General features: G+C 39.4%; 2 protein-coding genes across 3 annotated transcripts in view; one reads left to right on the forward strand and one right to left on the reverse strand.

The window, feature by feature from the left end:
* RFTN2 (raftlin family member 2) overlaps positions 1-14,755 on the reverse strand; it is a 78,022-nt gene extending 63,267 nt beyond the window's left edge. The window contains exons 1-2 of one of the 2 annotated variants that reach the window (XM_043577405.1): positions 14,665-14,755; positions 2,728-2,874 (exon numbers count right to left, since the gene is read on the reverse strand). In XM_043577405.1, the coding sequence (XP_043433340.1) occupies positions 2,728-2,866 (139 nt within the window). In that variant the 5' untranslated portion in view covers positions 2,867-2,874; positions 14,665-14,755. Of the gene's footprint in view, positions 1-2,727; positions 3,410-14,664 lie in introns of those variants that run through there. The other variant, XM_043577406.1, reaches the window with a different exon arrangement.
* MARS2 (methionyl-tRNA synthetase 2, mitochondrial) lies at positions 8,802-13,362 on the forward strand. The gene has a single exon (XM_043577404.1). It carries the CDS (start codon positions 11,437-11,439, stop codon positions 13,228-13,230), a length of 1,794 nt encoding a protein of 597 aa, XP_043433339.1. The 5' UTR covers positions 8,802-11,436; the 3' UTR covers positions 13,231-13,362.
* Positions 14,756-17,294: the final 2,539 nt, after the last annotated feature.

Here is a 17,294-nt window from a genome sequence, read left to right on the forward strand (position 1 = left end):
GGGATAATAATAGTTAACTTTTATTAAATGGATTATCTTGTATTATCCTCCTTAATCCTCAAAACAACTCCATTATGTAAGTACCATCAGAATCCTTATTTTTCAGATGGGGAAACCAAGATACAGCAACATTTATAAACCTGACATAGTGAGTGAAAGAGCCTAGATTCAGAATCCAGGAACTCTGACTCCAGAGTCTTATGTTCTTCATGACTATGCTATTATTTCTCCCATAGAGATGTAAATAATGGCTCAAAGTCCCCCTGCACCGCCAGCCTCCCCCCCCCCCAAAGTGTAGGGAAGCAAAGAGAGAAAGAAAGGAAGGGAGGAAGGAAGGAAGGAAGGAAGGAAGGAAGAAAGAAAAGAAAGAAAGAAAGGAAGAAAGAAAGAAGAAAAGAAAGAAAGACAAAAAGAAAGAGAATAAATAAATAAAAGAATGAAAATAAATAAGTTGTTCAGGATCATTAGCCATCCTAACACAAGGCACTGGAAATTTCAAAGGGTCTCCTTTTGCCCACTGAGACTTTCTCTCTGTCTCATGTCCTCTATTTGGAAAAAAACGGAGGAAAACAAGGTAAGAGACAGGCTCATCATGAGCACACACAGCTGTCACCAGACCATTTTATTTCCTGAACGGTTGCTCACAGTGGCTTCTGAGAAATAGGAGGTGTCACTATTCAGTACTTACAGCAATCCCAGGACAGAATTGCCAGTGTTAAATAGAAGACTGGCATGTTTTAACTACCACCACCCCCTCACCCCCACCCCGACTCACTCCTCTATACACTGGAGTGGCAGGTGGACGTCAGAAACAACAGAATAAAGAAAGGTGGTTTGTGCACTTGGGGTGATACAGAGTCTTGGCTTCTGACGCAAAGGCAAAGACAAAAACAAAACAAAACACAACAAAAAATGTGGAAGAATTGGACAGAAAGGGGCACCAGGAGACTAGGCGCCTCATCCAAATAGGAACCAGACGCAACTTTAAAATATGTGCCTGCTTTCTGTGCTAGCATTTGTAATCTGTGCCCATACTTACACTTCATAGTGTAACACTATTACCTCCTCCAAACACCTAGAGTAGAGGTAGTAATTATACTACTTTCATGGAGAGAAGTGCTTCTGATAACAAAACCAAAATTACTTCTGACGAAAGCTGTAGATGTTTCTGATTCAAGCATGACTGCATGTATGCATATTTGTTTGAGACTGCTAACATTGTTAAAAGGAAATAAATCAGAAAAAAAATTTCCAGTTACTTTAAGCCTTATGATCCCATGGTGGATTGTGCAGCAAATCTTAAAGTGCAGATCAAAATGGCTCTGGCCTAAAGTTTATGAGTAGACAAGGTTTTAAGGTTAAGGAGAGTGTGTGTTTGCATCCTATGGATTGACAGAAACTAGTCCTAAAAATAATTGACAAGAACAATCAATGCAGAAAACACAGCACCACATCAGAAATATTTTCTCAAATGATGGTTTTTGAAAAAGTATAGAAAAAAATTCACATGATTGGTTAGTTCTCTGATTATCACTATTATCTTAATCCACTTTTAACTTTCATAATTAAAAAGAAAATTAAGAATATTGACATTTTCACCTTTGGTAGCCTTAGCCTTAGATAAAAATAGAAATGTGAATATATTGAAAGTATATGTTAGGATTTTGTGTACGTCCCTGGAAGGGAGTTTGCTTGCTGGCTAGCTCAATTTTTGACAAAGAAAAATGGGCTGCTCTTGCTTCTTGCACAAAGATGCACTGTTCACAGAGGAAACCAAAAAATGGGGAATTTGTGTTTAAGTTGAAAAGAATTTAATACCCAACATGATCATATATTTAGTATAAACTTTCTATTCACTGATAAAATGTGTGGCTTATTAGAATTAAAAGTGTAACTTTGTAATAAGAACTTAAAATACTGATATCTGGAAATTCTAACAGCAAGCAAGACATTCGAAATTTCATTTTCAGTACCCCGTAGTTAAAGATATTGCTCTGGTTTTTAAAAACTCAGTTTTATCCATGCAGTTGTACACCCTGAAGTTCCAAAAGAAGTGAGGCAAAGTATTTGTGAGTTTGAGCTGCCTCTGTTCTTTCCACAGGGCTGCCATCTGGGCTTGTTTATTTGTGTTTCCAACTTTCTGGAACAGGGAGTTTCTCTGTTAGGGACAGGGCACCAAGCAAAGGAAATGTCTTACAGAAAGACTATCTTTTTTTTTTTTTCTTTTTTACTGTATTTTCAAACTTCAAGTTTAGCTTGGTTAAAAATATCAAATGACTATTGCAATCACAAAATTTTACATAGTTGGAAACCTCAGAATTATCTTAGCAAATACTCTTCCACACCATGCAAATCATATTCTCTACAAGCTACCTTCTTGTGACTTTAAGATCTTTTTCAAGACCCAACTGTCATTAAGGCTATAGCTATTAGGTTGAGAAATCAAACATTTTTATCTATCCTTCTACAAATAAGCATTTGGTTTAAAAATGAAAAATAATTCCAAGCAGTTTTTCTAATTTTATAAAGTATATATGAGCCACATTATAAAAAAATGAAGCAAACGAAACAAAAACCTTTCAAAATATAATTAAGAAACAAAGCATTATTGTTAGATTTACACAATCTGTGAAGAATAGTTTTAAAATTCACAAGCAACTCTTAAAAACACTGGTGCCTTCTCTTTGAGAGATTTCATTTAACAAATAAAATAGAAGCAAAAATTACCTTGTAAAGTGAAATCCAGCAATACATATTCGTAAGCAAATTCTGTCTTTGTTTCCACTTGCGGTCTCTTCAGGGTAGAAAATATTTTTCCAGGGCTGCTATCATCAGGGTCTTCTAGCTTTCTAAGTCCGCACCCCATGGCAAAATCTGTAAGGAATTAAATTGCAGGATAGGGGAGGGAGAGCAGCAAATTCTGTTGTTTAAGCTGCAAAAAGAAAGTTACAGACTTAACTGCTTTGATTTTTTCAGCTAAACCATAGATAGTCAAAAAGAAATCATTTGAGTCCAAAGAAAGGAGCTGAAGACATTTTCTATCCATTTTTCTGTAAAGTCGTTGAACCCATGATGATTAAGCCACAGCTCTGGGAGGCTGGGCTTGATCTTAGGAGAAACATGCAAGCTGCTACAACTTAGCGGAGAATTTCCATGCCACGTCAATTTACAGCCAGCCCCCTACCAGAGTTCTGTCGCTCAGGGCACCAACAGTGCTTTGTCTGTCCCAGTTGGCTGGATGATAAAAGAGGTGTCCAAAAACGGAAATAAAAAGGCAAAAGTGCAACTCGGATGAAATTATCTACAAGTAGAGGATATATTCAGGCATAGTGGCATGCGATTCTTTTTCTGTTTTCTTTTTTCCCTCTTTGCTGTGCCCACCCCCTCCTTCCTCTCTGCTACTACCAGAAAAGCAAAAGGAGGGAGGAAGGGAGGGAGGAAGGAAAGAATGAGAGAGAGAAGGAATGAAAAAAAAAATGGATTCTCAACATGGTTGGAAACAAAAATCATTTCCAGAAAGGAAGTCAGCTTTAGGAGGAAACTGTTTCTGGAGTCTAAAAGGAGAAAAGTAAAGCTTTTTTTTTTTTTTTTTTTTTTAAACAAACACTTGAGTCTTTAGGTAGCACTGTGGATTTCTTTCCACAGGAGGACTCTTTCCATATACTAATCATATACTAATTAAAACTGCTAAATATAAAAAAAATTAAGATATTTTAGGGGCGTCTGGGTGGTTCAGACGGTTGAGTGTCCCACTTTGGCTCAGGTCATGATCTCTCCTTCTGTGGGTTCAAGCCCCATGTTGGGCTCTGTGCTGACAGCTCAGAGCCTAGATCCTGCTTTGGATTCTATATCTCCCTCTCTCTCTGCCCCTCCCCTGTTTATGCTCTCTCTCTCTCTCTTAAAAATAAATAAACATTAAAAAAAGATATTTTAATGATAAGATTTTATTTCTCTTATGTGGATAGTATCCTTAAAGTTTAAAGTACTCCACTATTAGCAGGCTTCTGAGAGGAACTGTTAACACTTTTACAGGTCCCAAAGTATCCTTAATTAAAAAAAAAAAAAAAGCAACAAAACTGACAACTTGATTATTCAGTCTTGTAAATTGCCATTTACCTGAAGTCAGGAACAATTTATAATGGACCAATTGTAATGAGTGTTCACTGCATATTACCATGTACAGCTCAGGTAGTATGGTGCACTCACCAAAGCTGTGAGCCCTGGAATCAGACTGCTTGGCTTCAAATCCTGCTTCTAATGCCTACTACAGACGTGATCTTGGCAAGTTACTTGATCTCTTCAAGTTTCAATTTCCTCCCCTAACAAAATGCAGTTAATAATAGTACTTACTTCATAGGCTTGTTATGAAGGTTGAGTGGAATAATCTTATTTCATATCTTAACACTATGCTTAGCTAATAGCACAAAATAAATTTGTTAATGTGCTTCCATTATAAAACAGTGTTGAAAATAGTAATAGCAAGGAAGTGTTTCTGCCACAACTCTCATTATTTACAGAATAAACCTGATCACATATCAGACTCTAGAGAATACAAGCCTGTAAAGGTTTTTTCAATCACATTGAAGAGTGCATATCAAGACTCTCAAAGGGGGGAATGGATGAGTTTGTAGATCACTATGACCTCTTGTCTCTTCAGTCTGCCTACTTGTCTTTCAATAGTCACTTCTCAGAAGTGATTTTAACAGAGGAAAATTCTACCACTCTTCATTCTCATGGATGAGCATGGTTGGTGGTAGGCAATTTCAATTTGGCTAAGAAGACGGCAGACTCTCACCCAGTTTGACTCATTTCACTAGTCACAGTGCTTTCATGCCTGTCATTTCTCATGTCCTCTTTTGTATGGTGGGCTGTGAGCTACTGGGTGGCAGAAATGGAATATATGAAGTTCACTAGTCCCTGGTGCAGTACCCAGAAGATGGCTTATTAAGTACTCATTATATTTACTAAATGCCTGCTATATTCCAGGAGCTGGCTAGGTACACAAGATGACTAAACATGGCTTCTCCTAAAGAAACTTATGGTTTAATGGAGAAGATAGACTTATCAACAGATAATTTCAATATGATTTGGTAGCTGATGAGATAGAAGTATGCATATGATGCTACAAAAACCCAAGAAGGGGACGCTAACTCAGCTTGGAGGATGGTATCTGACCTGTCTTGAAGGATGAATATGCATAAGATAGATAAAGGTGGGGAGCATGTGCCAGGGAAAGGGAAAAGCTTGAGCAATGTCACAAAATCATGAAATAGCATGGCATGAACTTTAAAGAACATGAAGCAGTTTCAAATTACTAGAACATAAAATTGGAAAGACAACTAAGCTGTAAGAGAGGCAAGAGCTAAGTTGTAATGGATCTTATGTCCCATACAAAGGGAATTTGGACTTTATTTTGTAGGCAACAAAGGAGAATTAAATAATCAAGTAGAAAATCAAAGGAGTAGTTTGAAACAGGCAACTAACATCACTTTGTATTTCTAATGGATCACTATGGCTGTTTTGAGGAAAATTGTTTTAATGGGAGCAAGAATGGAGGGAGACCCAGTCAGGAGAGTATTGCAGTAGTCCAGTTGAGTGCTGACAACTTAGATGAATGAATATGGGACATCATTATGTCCTTAAATACTTTTTAAAATCTTTTAGTAAAAAAAACCTATAGTTCCTTTAGTTCATTATTTGAGCCATCACTATTTTTTTTCTCCAAAAGTTGAACAAAATAAAATTTTATTTGACACATCATTATCAGCTAGAGTCCATAGGCTCACTACTGGTATTGTACATTCTATGGGTTTTGACAAATGTATGACATGGACCCACCATTACAGTATAATACAGAATAGTTTCACTGTCCTGAAAATCTGTGCTCCTCCTATTCATCCCATCCTTACTTCTTATGTAACTCTGATGCATCTGACAATTGTAATATAAAGGGTAAAATATAGATCAAAGTCAGTTTTTCCTACACTGACATTCAACTGTCACAACTACATTTGTTTTCATAGATAATTTTTTTTTTTACCAGTCATGTTTCCCCAGGCTTGTCATATATTGAGTACCTATAGTAATTAGGATAAATATTTGGAACAAATGTTTTCTATCATTGGTCATTTTTTTCTATATGGAATTATATGTTTTCAGTTCTGTATTGCAAATAGGGTTTCTCCAAGTGCAGACTCTTATGTGGCTGTATATGATGAAGATATATTATCAATTCTTGTCTATGTTCTAGAATGGGCTCACTTAGTCCTTGAATTAATGAGTGAACCTTATAAAAATATTCTCCATAACTGATAGCAAATTATTTTCATAGTTACTATGCGAGTTTAGATCACCTAAGCTCACTAAAGTTTTAAAGCTTCTAAGAGATAATTACATATTATCCAGTCGATGCCTTACAAAATCTTTCCATAATAGTAACTTTTAAATCCAATTTATTTTATGTGGCCCTGATTCAAAGAAGCAAATTCAAAAATAATTCAACAAGTTTTTATGGAGCACTGACTACATATTTAGGGCACATGTAGACACAAAGATAAAAATACCAATTTATGTCCTTAGACATCATAAGCTAGCAGGCTAGCATTGAGTTTTAACCTAATGCACTGCTAGTTTCATAATGTAGTCAAATTTCCTAAGTAATTAATGACTTATTGAAAGCACTACTTATTGAAAGAGGTATTTTTAAAAATATTTTTAAATGTTTATTTTTGAGAGAGAGAAAAAAGTGGGGGAGGGACAGAGAAAGAGGGAGAGAGAATCCCAAGGAGAATCCATGCTGTTAGCACAGAGCCTGATGTGGGGCTCGAACTCACAAACTGCGAGATTGTGACCTCAGCTGAGATCAAGAGTCAGATGCCTACCTGACTGAGCCAACCAGGCACCCTAAAAAAAGCCTTTCTTTAATGATTAGAAATGCCATACTCATCACATACTTAATCATTGTATAGACTAAGATTTTATTTTTACTTTTTATTTTTCTCAATAGTCTGGCTTCTTCATATTACATATTTAAAAATTTTTAATGCCTCTATAATCTTTCACTGTCCAGCAGTTCACAATATTATTATTCTTTAAAAAAATTGTTGACTACTCTTAACTGTTCATTCTTCTAGATTAGAAGTTTTCAAACTATGTGTGGCAGAGCTCCCTGGTTCCGAAGAGGTGTCAGTTTTGGAAGAGAGGGGGCTTTGATCATGAGGAGAGGCCAGGCAGGCAGGGCCCTGGGTCCATCACACCACTCTTTCTTCAAACAGAATAGTGTAGATTTTGTCAGTTTCATATACCAGTAACAAACAAACCCCCATAATTTTCAGAAAAGGAAAACAGGTACATTATCAATTAACTATGTTGTTTCTAGGAATAAATCTACTGAATATAAGCCAGACTTGTATATGTAAAACTATGCAACTTTACTGAACAGCATGAAAGGAGAGGCAAGTAAATGGAGAGATATACATAGACATTTTTAGGAACACTTAATATTGTAATTATCTCTCTAGCTATTCCTTGACACCCGTCATTGAGCTGTAGATTTAATGCAATGGTGACCTTATCCCTAACAGATTTTTCGCATGGAATCTCTCAGGTGGATTTAATTTGATTTGATTTTTTAAAGTTTATTTATTTATTTTGGCGGGGGGGTGGGCAGAGAGAGAGGGAGAGAGAGAATCCCAAGCAGGCTCTGCACTGTCAGCATACAGCCTTATGTGGGGCTCAATTTCACAATTTGTAAGACTCTTCACCTGAGCCAAAGTCAAGACTCAGACACTTAACTGACTGAGCCACCCAGGCATCCTCAAGTTGATTTTAATATATATGTGGAAGACAAAAAGACCAAGAATGTCTAAGATACTTCTGAAGGAGAATAAGGAGATATAAAAACTATATATTAAGACTTATTAGAAAGCTATAGTAATTAAATCTGTTTTTTAGCAAGGCATAGACAAATTAACCAATACAACAGAATAAAAAGCCCAGAAACAGAAATCTGCATATGTGGAAATTTAATATATGAGGGAGGTGGCATGGCAGATCAGTGGAGAAAGTGGAGCTGGGACATTTGATTATCTATATGGGGATGAAATTGGATCCCTACCTCATATCGTATATAAAAATTTCAATTTTACATGAAGAATTTGAACATCAAAAGAAAACTTAACATTTTTATATGAAAATATGGATAAATATTTATTCTGATGTAAGAGTACTAAAAACTATTTTTAAAGCAAAAAGATAATCAGAAAATAATCATCATTAATCATAAAATAACAATCATGCGTGCCTGGGTGGCTCAGTCGGTTGAGTGTCCGACTTCGACTCAGGTTGTGATCTCGCAGCTTGTGAATTCGAGCCCTGTGTCGGGCTCTGTGCTGGCAGCTTGGAGCCTGGAGCCTGCTTTGGATTCTGTGTCTCCCTCTCTCTGCCTCTTCCCCAGCTCATACTCTGTCTCTCTCTCTCTCTCTCTCTCTCAAAAATAAATAAACATTAAAAAAATTTTTAAATAAAATAATCATAAGATAAATTTTCATAAATCCTACTATATTAAAATTAAGAATTTCTATTAAGTGTAATGTGAAAGGACAAGATACAATTTGGTAAATGATATTTGTCAAATATCAACCAATAAAGGAACAGCATCAAGAATATATAAAAACCTGAAAATAAAGAAAAAAAAAGCCAATAGACAAACAGACACAAAATATAAATAGGCACTTCACAGGCAAGGAAACATATATGGTTAATAAACACACACAGAGATGCTTAACTTCACCTTCTATTTGGGAAATTGCAAATTAAGACCACAGTGAGATTATATTGTATTGTGGTAAAATACACATAAAATTGATCATTTTAACCATTTTAAAGTGTGCAATTCAGTGGCATTAAGTACATTCACAATACTGTATGATAATCATCACTATCTAGCTCCAGATTTCTCTCATCACTCCATGAGGGAAACCCATATACTTTAAGCATTCACTCTCCATTGCGATTTTCCCCCAGCTCCTGGCAACCACTCATCTCCTTTCTATCTCTATGCATTTATCTATTCTGGATATTTCATGTAAGTGGAACCTACAATATGTGGTCTTTGGTGTCTGGATTATTTCATTTACCATAATGTTTTAAAGGTTTACTTATGTGATAGCATGTTATCAGTACTTCATTCTTTTTTATGGCTGAATAATATTCCATTGTATGGATATGCCACATTTGTTTACCCATTCATCAGATGATAGGCATTTGGGGTGTTTCTATCTTTTGGCTATTGGGGATAATGTTTCTATGAACATTAGTGAGATAATGTTTTATACTTATTTAACTGGCAAAAAATTAAGAAGTAGCTAATATCAAGTATTGGAGAGACCTCTTTAATTGTATGTTGCTGATGGGAGTGTAATTTGCTTAACCATCTTGGAAAACAACTTGACATTATCTTGTGAAATTGAACTTTCACATACTGTATGATCCAGCAATATTACTCCTAGATACATACCTAGAGAAAGTTTAGCATGTAAGTACCAGAAGATTTATACAAGAAAGTTAACAGTAGTACTATTCTTAAGAGCAAACAACTTGAACCACTCAGATGTGCATCAATAGGCATTTCTTTTAAGGAGTCTGCTATAAAGGGAAGGAAAGTAATGGAGGAGTAGTGGGGGTTGAGAGTTTTTTTTCCTGATTAAAACAGGAGAAAAATTACATATTGCATATGCTAAAGAATTAATGCCATGGAAAAGGGGTGTGGGGTGGAGAACTACTGGAAAACTTGATTTCTCAGACATTTAATCTGAATTTACTTCCTAGTTCTGGAGGGTGCTGTATATACCCTCCAGTTTTAGGTTTTACCTATTCTTCACTTTCCCTTCGTAAACTGCTAGATCAAATAGAGCATATCAACTAAGTACTCAAAGAATTATCTGTTGTTCCTATTGTAACATCTATAGAGAATTTGATTGATCCACTTTCCATATCACCACATAAATAAGATCCAACTCACCAAATGCTCCCATTCATAAATTATTCACCAATCAAAATGAAGTAACTAGAGTTATAGAAAGAAACATGGATGAATCTTAGTAACAAAATGTTGAGTGAAAATGGCCAGTGGAAGACCACATGTAGTATGATATCCTTTTTTAGACTGTTTAAATACAATTAAAATTAACTTGTGATGACAATAATGGAAAAGTACAGAACTTAGGACGATTACCTCTGGGAGGAAAACAGAGAGAAAAGGAGCACATAGATCTAAATCATTGGTAATCTTCCAGTTCAGTGGTTCTCAAACTTGAATCTTCATCAGAATCACCTGGGGAGCTCATTAAAACCTAGGCTGCTGGTTTCCACCCCCAGAATCGGTGCAAGGGTTTGTTTGGGTGTGGGGCCTAAAACATGGTTTCTAACAAAGTCCCAGGTGCTGCTAATGCTGTTCTTCTGGGACCACACATAGACAACCACACCTAGTTCTTAGGTTGGGTTGTGGGTTCACTGGTGTTGCACTGCATTTTGTTATGAAATGAAGGTAGTATTTAAATTAAATGGAAAAAAAAAAGATAGTCATAGACCAAAGCAAAGATAAGAGTGTTTCATGAAGCAAGGATTAATATTAATCCAGTTCTGGGCTCCAGAAGCATTCACCCAAAAAGAGGTAAGAGTTCCACCACTAAACACAAACTTGGCAAAACACTGCTTTAGAAGTGTTGCTAACTACTTTGAGAAATAAAGTTGAAGGTTGACTCTTCCTTATCAGTGACAACAGCCTGCATTTCACGTCTCTGGATCTCAATCTTTGGCACATATCTACATCCTTGGTTGATTCAAGATTGTGTTTAGAGAAAACATTTCCCTTACTTTGCATGTTCTTACTCTTCCCTCAAGTGCTCTAGGTAATTATTTTTCTTACTTTCTACCTCCCTCTTCCAGATTTATTGTGTCTAGCTGCTAGGTTCTGAGATAAAATTTAGATATTTCAGATCTCTACATTGAACAGGGCATATGTAAAGCGCATACTGTTGTGTCCAGCAACGTGCCGGCCACTGGGTTTGAGAAATGCCTGAACATAAAATTCTTGCCTCACAAGCAAGTCAGCCTAGAGAGGAAAAGAGATCCACAAATATAAAACTACAACCCAAAGCAAGGCGCATAGGACGTCAGAGAAAGATTTATCTGCTTTCAGAACCTCTCCTAAGCCCAGCTCCTTTAAGCTTTCTCACGCGCTTCCACTTTCACAGCCCCAACGTCCAACGCGGGCGCAGAGAGAAGGCGTGGGCGGGGCGGGAGAGGGCCGGCGTTGCAGACCCCACCTCATTGGCTTTCCGGCCGGCCGGAAGCGGCGGTGCACTTCGGCTGCGCATGCGCTCCTCACACGTGCTTCCAGAACGCCCCCTCCGCTGCCGCGACTAGGCCGGCATCATGGTGCAGATTTCTGCCCTGCGGCTGCTAAGACGGCCGGGGACGAGAGGAGTCTCGCTCCTGGAGTACTCTACCCCCCGCCACTACACTTCGGTCCCTCTCCGTGCCCGCGACGATGCCCGCGACGATGCTCGCGACGAGCGCGCTTTCTTCACGACACCCATTTTCTACGTGAACGCGGCGCCGCACATCGGGCACCTGTACTCGGCGCTACTGGCAGACGCCTTGTGCCGCCACCGTCGCCTCCGAGTTCCCAGCGCCGCCGCCACGCGATTCTCCACTGGTACCGACGAGCATGGCCTGAAGATTCAGCAAGCAGCAGCCGCTGCGGGCCTGGCCCCCACCGAGCTGTGCGACCGAGTCTCTGCCCAGTTCCAGCAGCTTTTTCGGGAGGCTGGCATCTCCTCTACCGACTTCATCCGCACCACCGAAGTCCGGCACCGGATCGCTGTGCAGCATTTCTGGGGATTGCTGAAGGCCCGGGGTCTGCTCTACAAGGGTCTCTATGAAGGTTGGTATTGCGCCTCCGAAGAGTGCTTCCTGCCTGAGGCCAAGGTCACCAGGCAGCCGAGTTCCTCGGGGAATTCGTGTCCTGTGTCTTTAGAGAGTGGGCATCCCGTAGTCTGGACCAAGGAAGAAAACTACATTTTCAGGCTTTCTCAGTTCCGAGAGCCTCTTCAGCAGTGGCTGCGGGGCGACCCTCAGGCAATCACCCCTGAGCCATTTCATCACGCAGTTCTTCAGTGGCTAGAGGAGGAGCTGCCAGACCTGTCAGTCTCTCGAAGGAGCAGCCACTTGCATTGGGGCATTCCTGTGCCCGGGGACGACTCGCAGACCATCTACGTATGGCTGGATGCCTTGGTCAACTACCTTACTGTAATTGGCTACCCAAATGCTGAGTTCAAATCTTGGTGGCCAACCACCTCTCATATCATAGGCAAGGACATTCTTAAATTCCACGCTATCTATTGGCCTGCCCTCCTCTTAGGGGCCGGCATGAGCCCACCACACCGCATCTATGTCCACTCACACTGGACGGTCTGTGGCCAAAAGATGTCCAAAAGCTTGGGCAACGTGGTGGATCCCAGGACTTGCCTTGATCGCTATACTGTGGATGGCTTCCGATACTTTCTTCTTCGGCAGGGCGTCCCCAACTGGGACTGTGATTACTATGATGAAAAGGTGGTTAAGTTGCTAGATTCCGAGCTGGCAGATGCTTTGGGAGGCCTCTTGAACCGGTGTACTGCCAATAGAATAAATCCTTCTGGGACCTATCCGGTTTTCTGCACTACCTGCTTTCCCAGTGAGCCAGGGTTGGTGGGGCCGTCAGTTCGTGCTCAGGCAGAGGACTATGCTTTGGTGAATGCAGTGGCCACTCTGCCCAAGCAGGTAGCCGACCACTATGATAACTTTCAGATCTATAAAGCTCTGGAGGCAGTGTCCAGCTGTGTCCGGCAAACCAATGGCTTTGTCCAAAGGCATGCACCGTGGAAGTTGAACTGGGAGAGCCCAGTGGATGCCCCCTGGCTGGGTACTGTGCTTCATGTAGCCTTGGAGTGTTTGCGAGTCTTTGGAACTTTGCTCCAGCCTGTCACCCCAAGCCTAGCTGATAAGCTGCTATCCAGGTTGGGGGTGTCTGCCACAGAGAGGGGCCTTAGAGAGCTCTGTTTCTTGCCTCGATTCTATGGACATCCATGTCCTTTTGAAGGGAGGAGGCTGGGACCTGAAACTGGGCTCTTGTTTCCAAGACTAGACCAGTCTAGGGCCTGGCTGGTAAAAGCCCATAGGACCTAGAAACTTAGTTTTTAAATTGGCTTGTGGTAAAAAAGCAAATGTGTTATTTTCTTATTTTGCATTTTTAGGAAAATTATGCTAATGTTTTCTAAAGTGTTGCATCATATGAGCACATAAACAGTGTCACTGTGATAAGAGGTTTGTAGCCTTTCAGGTGCCTCCCCTCCTAGTCTTCAGTTCTCTGTGCCCATTAACCACTATCCTTTGTACACCAGTGTCTCTAAGATGTCTCCAGGGTCAAAGATGGGTGAGAGACAACTTTGCTGATACTATTCCTTCTCATTGTGCCTCCTTCCAAACCACAGTTAATGTTATTTGCCCAGACTACCTCTTATGGCTTGTTTTCCATTGTCCTGGCCTCTGCTGGGCAAATTAGTGAAGACTGGGGGTTGGAGGCCCCCTACCTCAGCTTTTACATAGTAGTCCTACTTTGTTATATATGTTGGGTTTCCTATTAAAAATAAACAGGTCTCTTTATTAAGCCTTTAAAAACCAGTGTCCTAGACAAGATGGTTTTTGCCCACGTTTATATTTTCATTTCTTACAACTATGACTCCCTACCTACTCTGTTAATAGTCTGAATAGTTGTGATTTGTAACATTACACTTCAACCAGTAGATGGCTCTACAGTTTCACATATTTGATTACCTAACATTGACATTTCAGAATATTTAGGGTAAATTTGTTTTCTGCTAATTTGGCAGAATTTAAAGAAAAATTTTATTGCTTTTCTTTTTAAAAAAAAAATTTTTTTTTCAACGTTTATTTATTTTTGGGACAGAGAGAGACAGAGCATGAACGGGGGAGGGGCAGAGAGAGAGGGAGACACAGAATCGGAAACAGGCTCCAGGCTCTGAGCCATCAGCCCAGAGCCCGACGCGGGGCTCGAACTCACAGACTGCGAGATCATGACCTGGCTGAAGTCGGACGCTTAACCGACTGCACCACCCAGGCACCCCATTGCTTTTCTTAAAATAAGGGAAGACTGTAACCACTGCTGTTTTACATAAAGCAACAAAAAAAGATCAGAATCCTGTTTTTTCAAACTACTAAAAAAGGACATTTACTCTATTAAACGTTTAGTAAGGTAATAAGTAAATGTATCAAATGCGTTTGGACTATCCGTGATAAATTATAAAGCTCTCGAGTTGGTTATGTTAAAAATTTTAAACTTTAATAACAGGTTTACAGGTATGATTTAAAAAATTTGTAAACAGCTCAAAATGGTTATATTTTCTTTTTATTTCTGAATCATAATTTTGTTACCACATACATAATTTACCTTATGTGATCTCATTTGGCAAATCAGAATCTATAATACAATATAGACATTGTGGAATAGTTATAAATGTTAATACATATACTTTCAAGTACTTTTTACCGATTATTTCTTTTGCTGTCTTAAGTTATTAAAGTTTAAAAGTCTGTGAGTACCTTATTCAGATCTGTTCTGTTGAATTTGTTGAAGGTGATGGTGAAGGGAGGAAATGATCAATGCTCCAAGAATCTCATACTGGATTTAGGGATCTCTCCAAGGCTCCATAAGAGAATATCACAGAGAAGATGTTAAGGTATCAATTTATTCAATGACTACAACACAGTAAGCCAGTGTAATGCTTCATAGGTGATTGGATAGCTAGGCCAAAGTTTAAAATGAGAACTTGCCTTGAAATATTCATTCTCAGCATGGTAGCAAGCAGAGAGAGCTCACTATGAAGTCATCTATTGTGCTGGTAGTTCCCCCAGATTTATTCTAGGTGCTACTATTCAGCTCCAGTTTCTGTTTATTAATCAATATGGTGAGAGATTTCTGGTTGCTTGGAAACACTGCTTAGGAAAGAATGCTTGAAGGCATTCTAAAGGTGGAAGGACCATTTCTACAAATGTTCCTTCAGACCCTCCTCTTCATAATGGAATCCTGGGCTTTCCACATGACATAGTCTAGCTATCTTCTGGGATTGGTAGGGCAGATTACTGGGGTGTAGGAGGGGTATAATCTCTCGAGGGCTGGATAGAGCAGAGTGGTAAAAGAAATGAGATGTGTTTATATGAATGAACAAAACAGACTTGGAAAACCAGTGGTATGATAACCTCTGCTGTTGAAGTGCCTTGATAGCAATCTTTCTGTTCCTATTATGAAAGGACATTCACTTCCACTTGAATGATCTTTCCTATGGCCTAGTGCTGGTCAATACACTGGATCTTGACTTGCTGGGTGTTAATGGAGTTCCTTTTGTGCAGCTTGTCATTTATAGAGGCACTTAATTGGCTACCAGTATATTTATGGTACCAAAGGGCACAAGAAAATAGAAAATCGAAAGAGAAGAGGGCATAATTAGTATAGATACATAATTAATACAGGATACTCTGAAGAAGTGGGGATCTAAGTTACTCTGTGGTAATATGGAAGATGAACCAGTTGGATTCTCTGTCAGGGGCAAGGTATGTAAAACAAGTATCCTTTGGGTACTTAGTTGATGTGTTCAATTTGATCCAACAGTTTAGGAATGGCAAGTGGAGGAAAGGTGAAACTTAAAACTGAAGAGAGGGCATCTTATGCACCCTTTGACAGAACAGAGGTTTCTCCCAAACTACTACCTTGAGGCTCCTAAATATTCATTTTGGGGTTCTTGGGGGCATAGTTGCAGAAGGGGATAGACCAGGTGTTCACGTATCATATTAAAGTAACGTAGCTGTCAACTCAGCAGGCTACAGTCCTATCAATGAAGTCATGCAAGAAGTTGTGGTCAATGTATATATTAGGTGCATCACTGTATATTGGAGAGCCATTCTACAAGTGAACTTAGAGCTTAGGCACCTCAGAAGTCATAAGACCTGTGGCTATATATGGAGATCAAGAATAGGCAGGAAGAACAAATAGATACCATCTCTGATTTCATTGATATCTCAAAGTTATTCTGGAAGTAGTCCTCATTATTTTTCTTAACGACCTATATGACCCCTATAGGGGCTGAGAAGAGCCGGATAAGTTGAATATTAAGTTGATGCTAAAGTACTCATGAAAGCCTAGGCTGGAACATGGACACAGGTCTTTTTTTGCACAGTTGGACCTGTGGTTGGGGCATAGCTCTTTATTTTTAATTTTTAAGTAAGTTCTACAACCAATGTGGGGTTTGAACTTAAAAGCCCAAGATCAAGAGTTGCATGCTTTGAATAAGCCAGCCAGGCACTCCAGGAAATAGCTCTTTAGATATGGGAAGTTCCAAAACTGAAGTAAAGCCAGTAGTTGGTTAGGTTGGGTGGGTCTCATCTAGGATGCCTTATGATCATGATGTAGCTTGAGTAGCAAGTGGCAGTATGAAGCATTTAGCAGATTACTCCTTGGGCATTATGTAGGGCTGGTTTCTTAGATCTCTGACTGCTCCACCCCTGGTAAGTATGTAGTTTCATTGTTGGCCTACATTAGTGTAACCCGGAGTTATGGGGGAGGCCATGCCTCTTGACTGAGACTTGGTTCATAAAGCTGCTATATGATGATCTAAAATAGTCTCCTGGAGGCAATTCCCCACTATCCATAGTTCTACCAAATATAGAACAACTGTTCTGGTGGGTGAGATCAAGTTTGCTGTAAATGTTGGTGGGTCCTTGCCCTCATCTTTTGCCTGAGTGAATAATATCAGTGGACCTAAAAGGGTGTGAATGTATTGACAGCCATAAGTCTATTTTTGCAGCAAAGGTTTACGAGTTCTGAGAGCTTGGAGGGAGCTCCAGCATAGATTTGGGTAACCAAGAGCACAGGTTAGGGGGATCAGTCTTAGAAGAAAGGCTTTGAGTCCCTTGCGAAATGAAACCAGTATGAAATATGTCATTTCAGCACAACTCAGATGGTCCTGACCCTTCCTCTTACAGGAAGGAGCTTTAGATAGCATTGGTCATCTTTTATCAATAGGAGCACACCAAATTTGGGGGTTAATATTGCTGGAAGGGCCAAACAGTAACAACCAAGCTAATTTAGATTAATTAATGGGGATTTTAACCTTCTTAGAGAATGTCTTATTCTTTTTTGAGACTGAGGATAAGAGAAGCTCAGCCAAAGCTACTTT

The sequence above is a fragment of the Prionailurus bengalensis genome, chromosome C1, assembly GCF_016509475.1.
Source record: "Prionailurus bengalensis isolate Pbe53 chromosome C1, Fcat_Pben_1.1_paternal_pri, whole genome shotgun sequence".
Taxonomy (NCBI): domain Eukaryota; kingdom Metazoa; phylum Chordata; class Mammalia; order Carnivora; family Felidae; genus Prionailurus; species Prionailurus bengalensis.

Excerpts from the sequence above, each read along its gene's own strand:
- MARS2 (XM_043577404.1), top strand. The coding sequence starts at position 11,437 with ATGGTGCAGATTTCTGCCCTGCGGCTGCTAAGACGGCCGGGGACGAGA.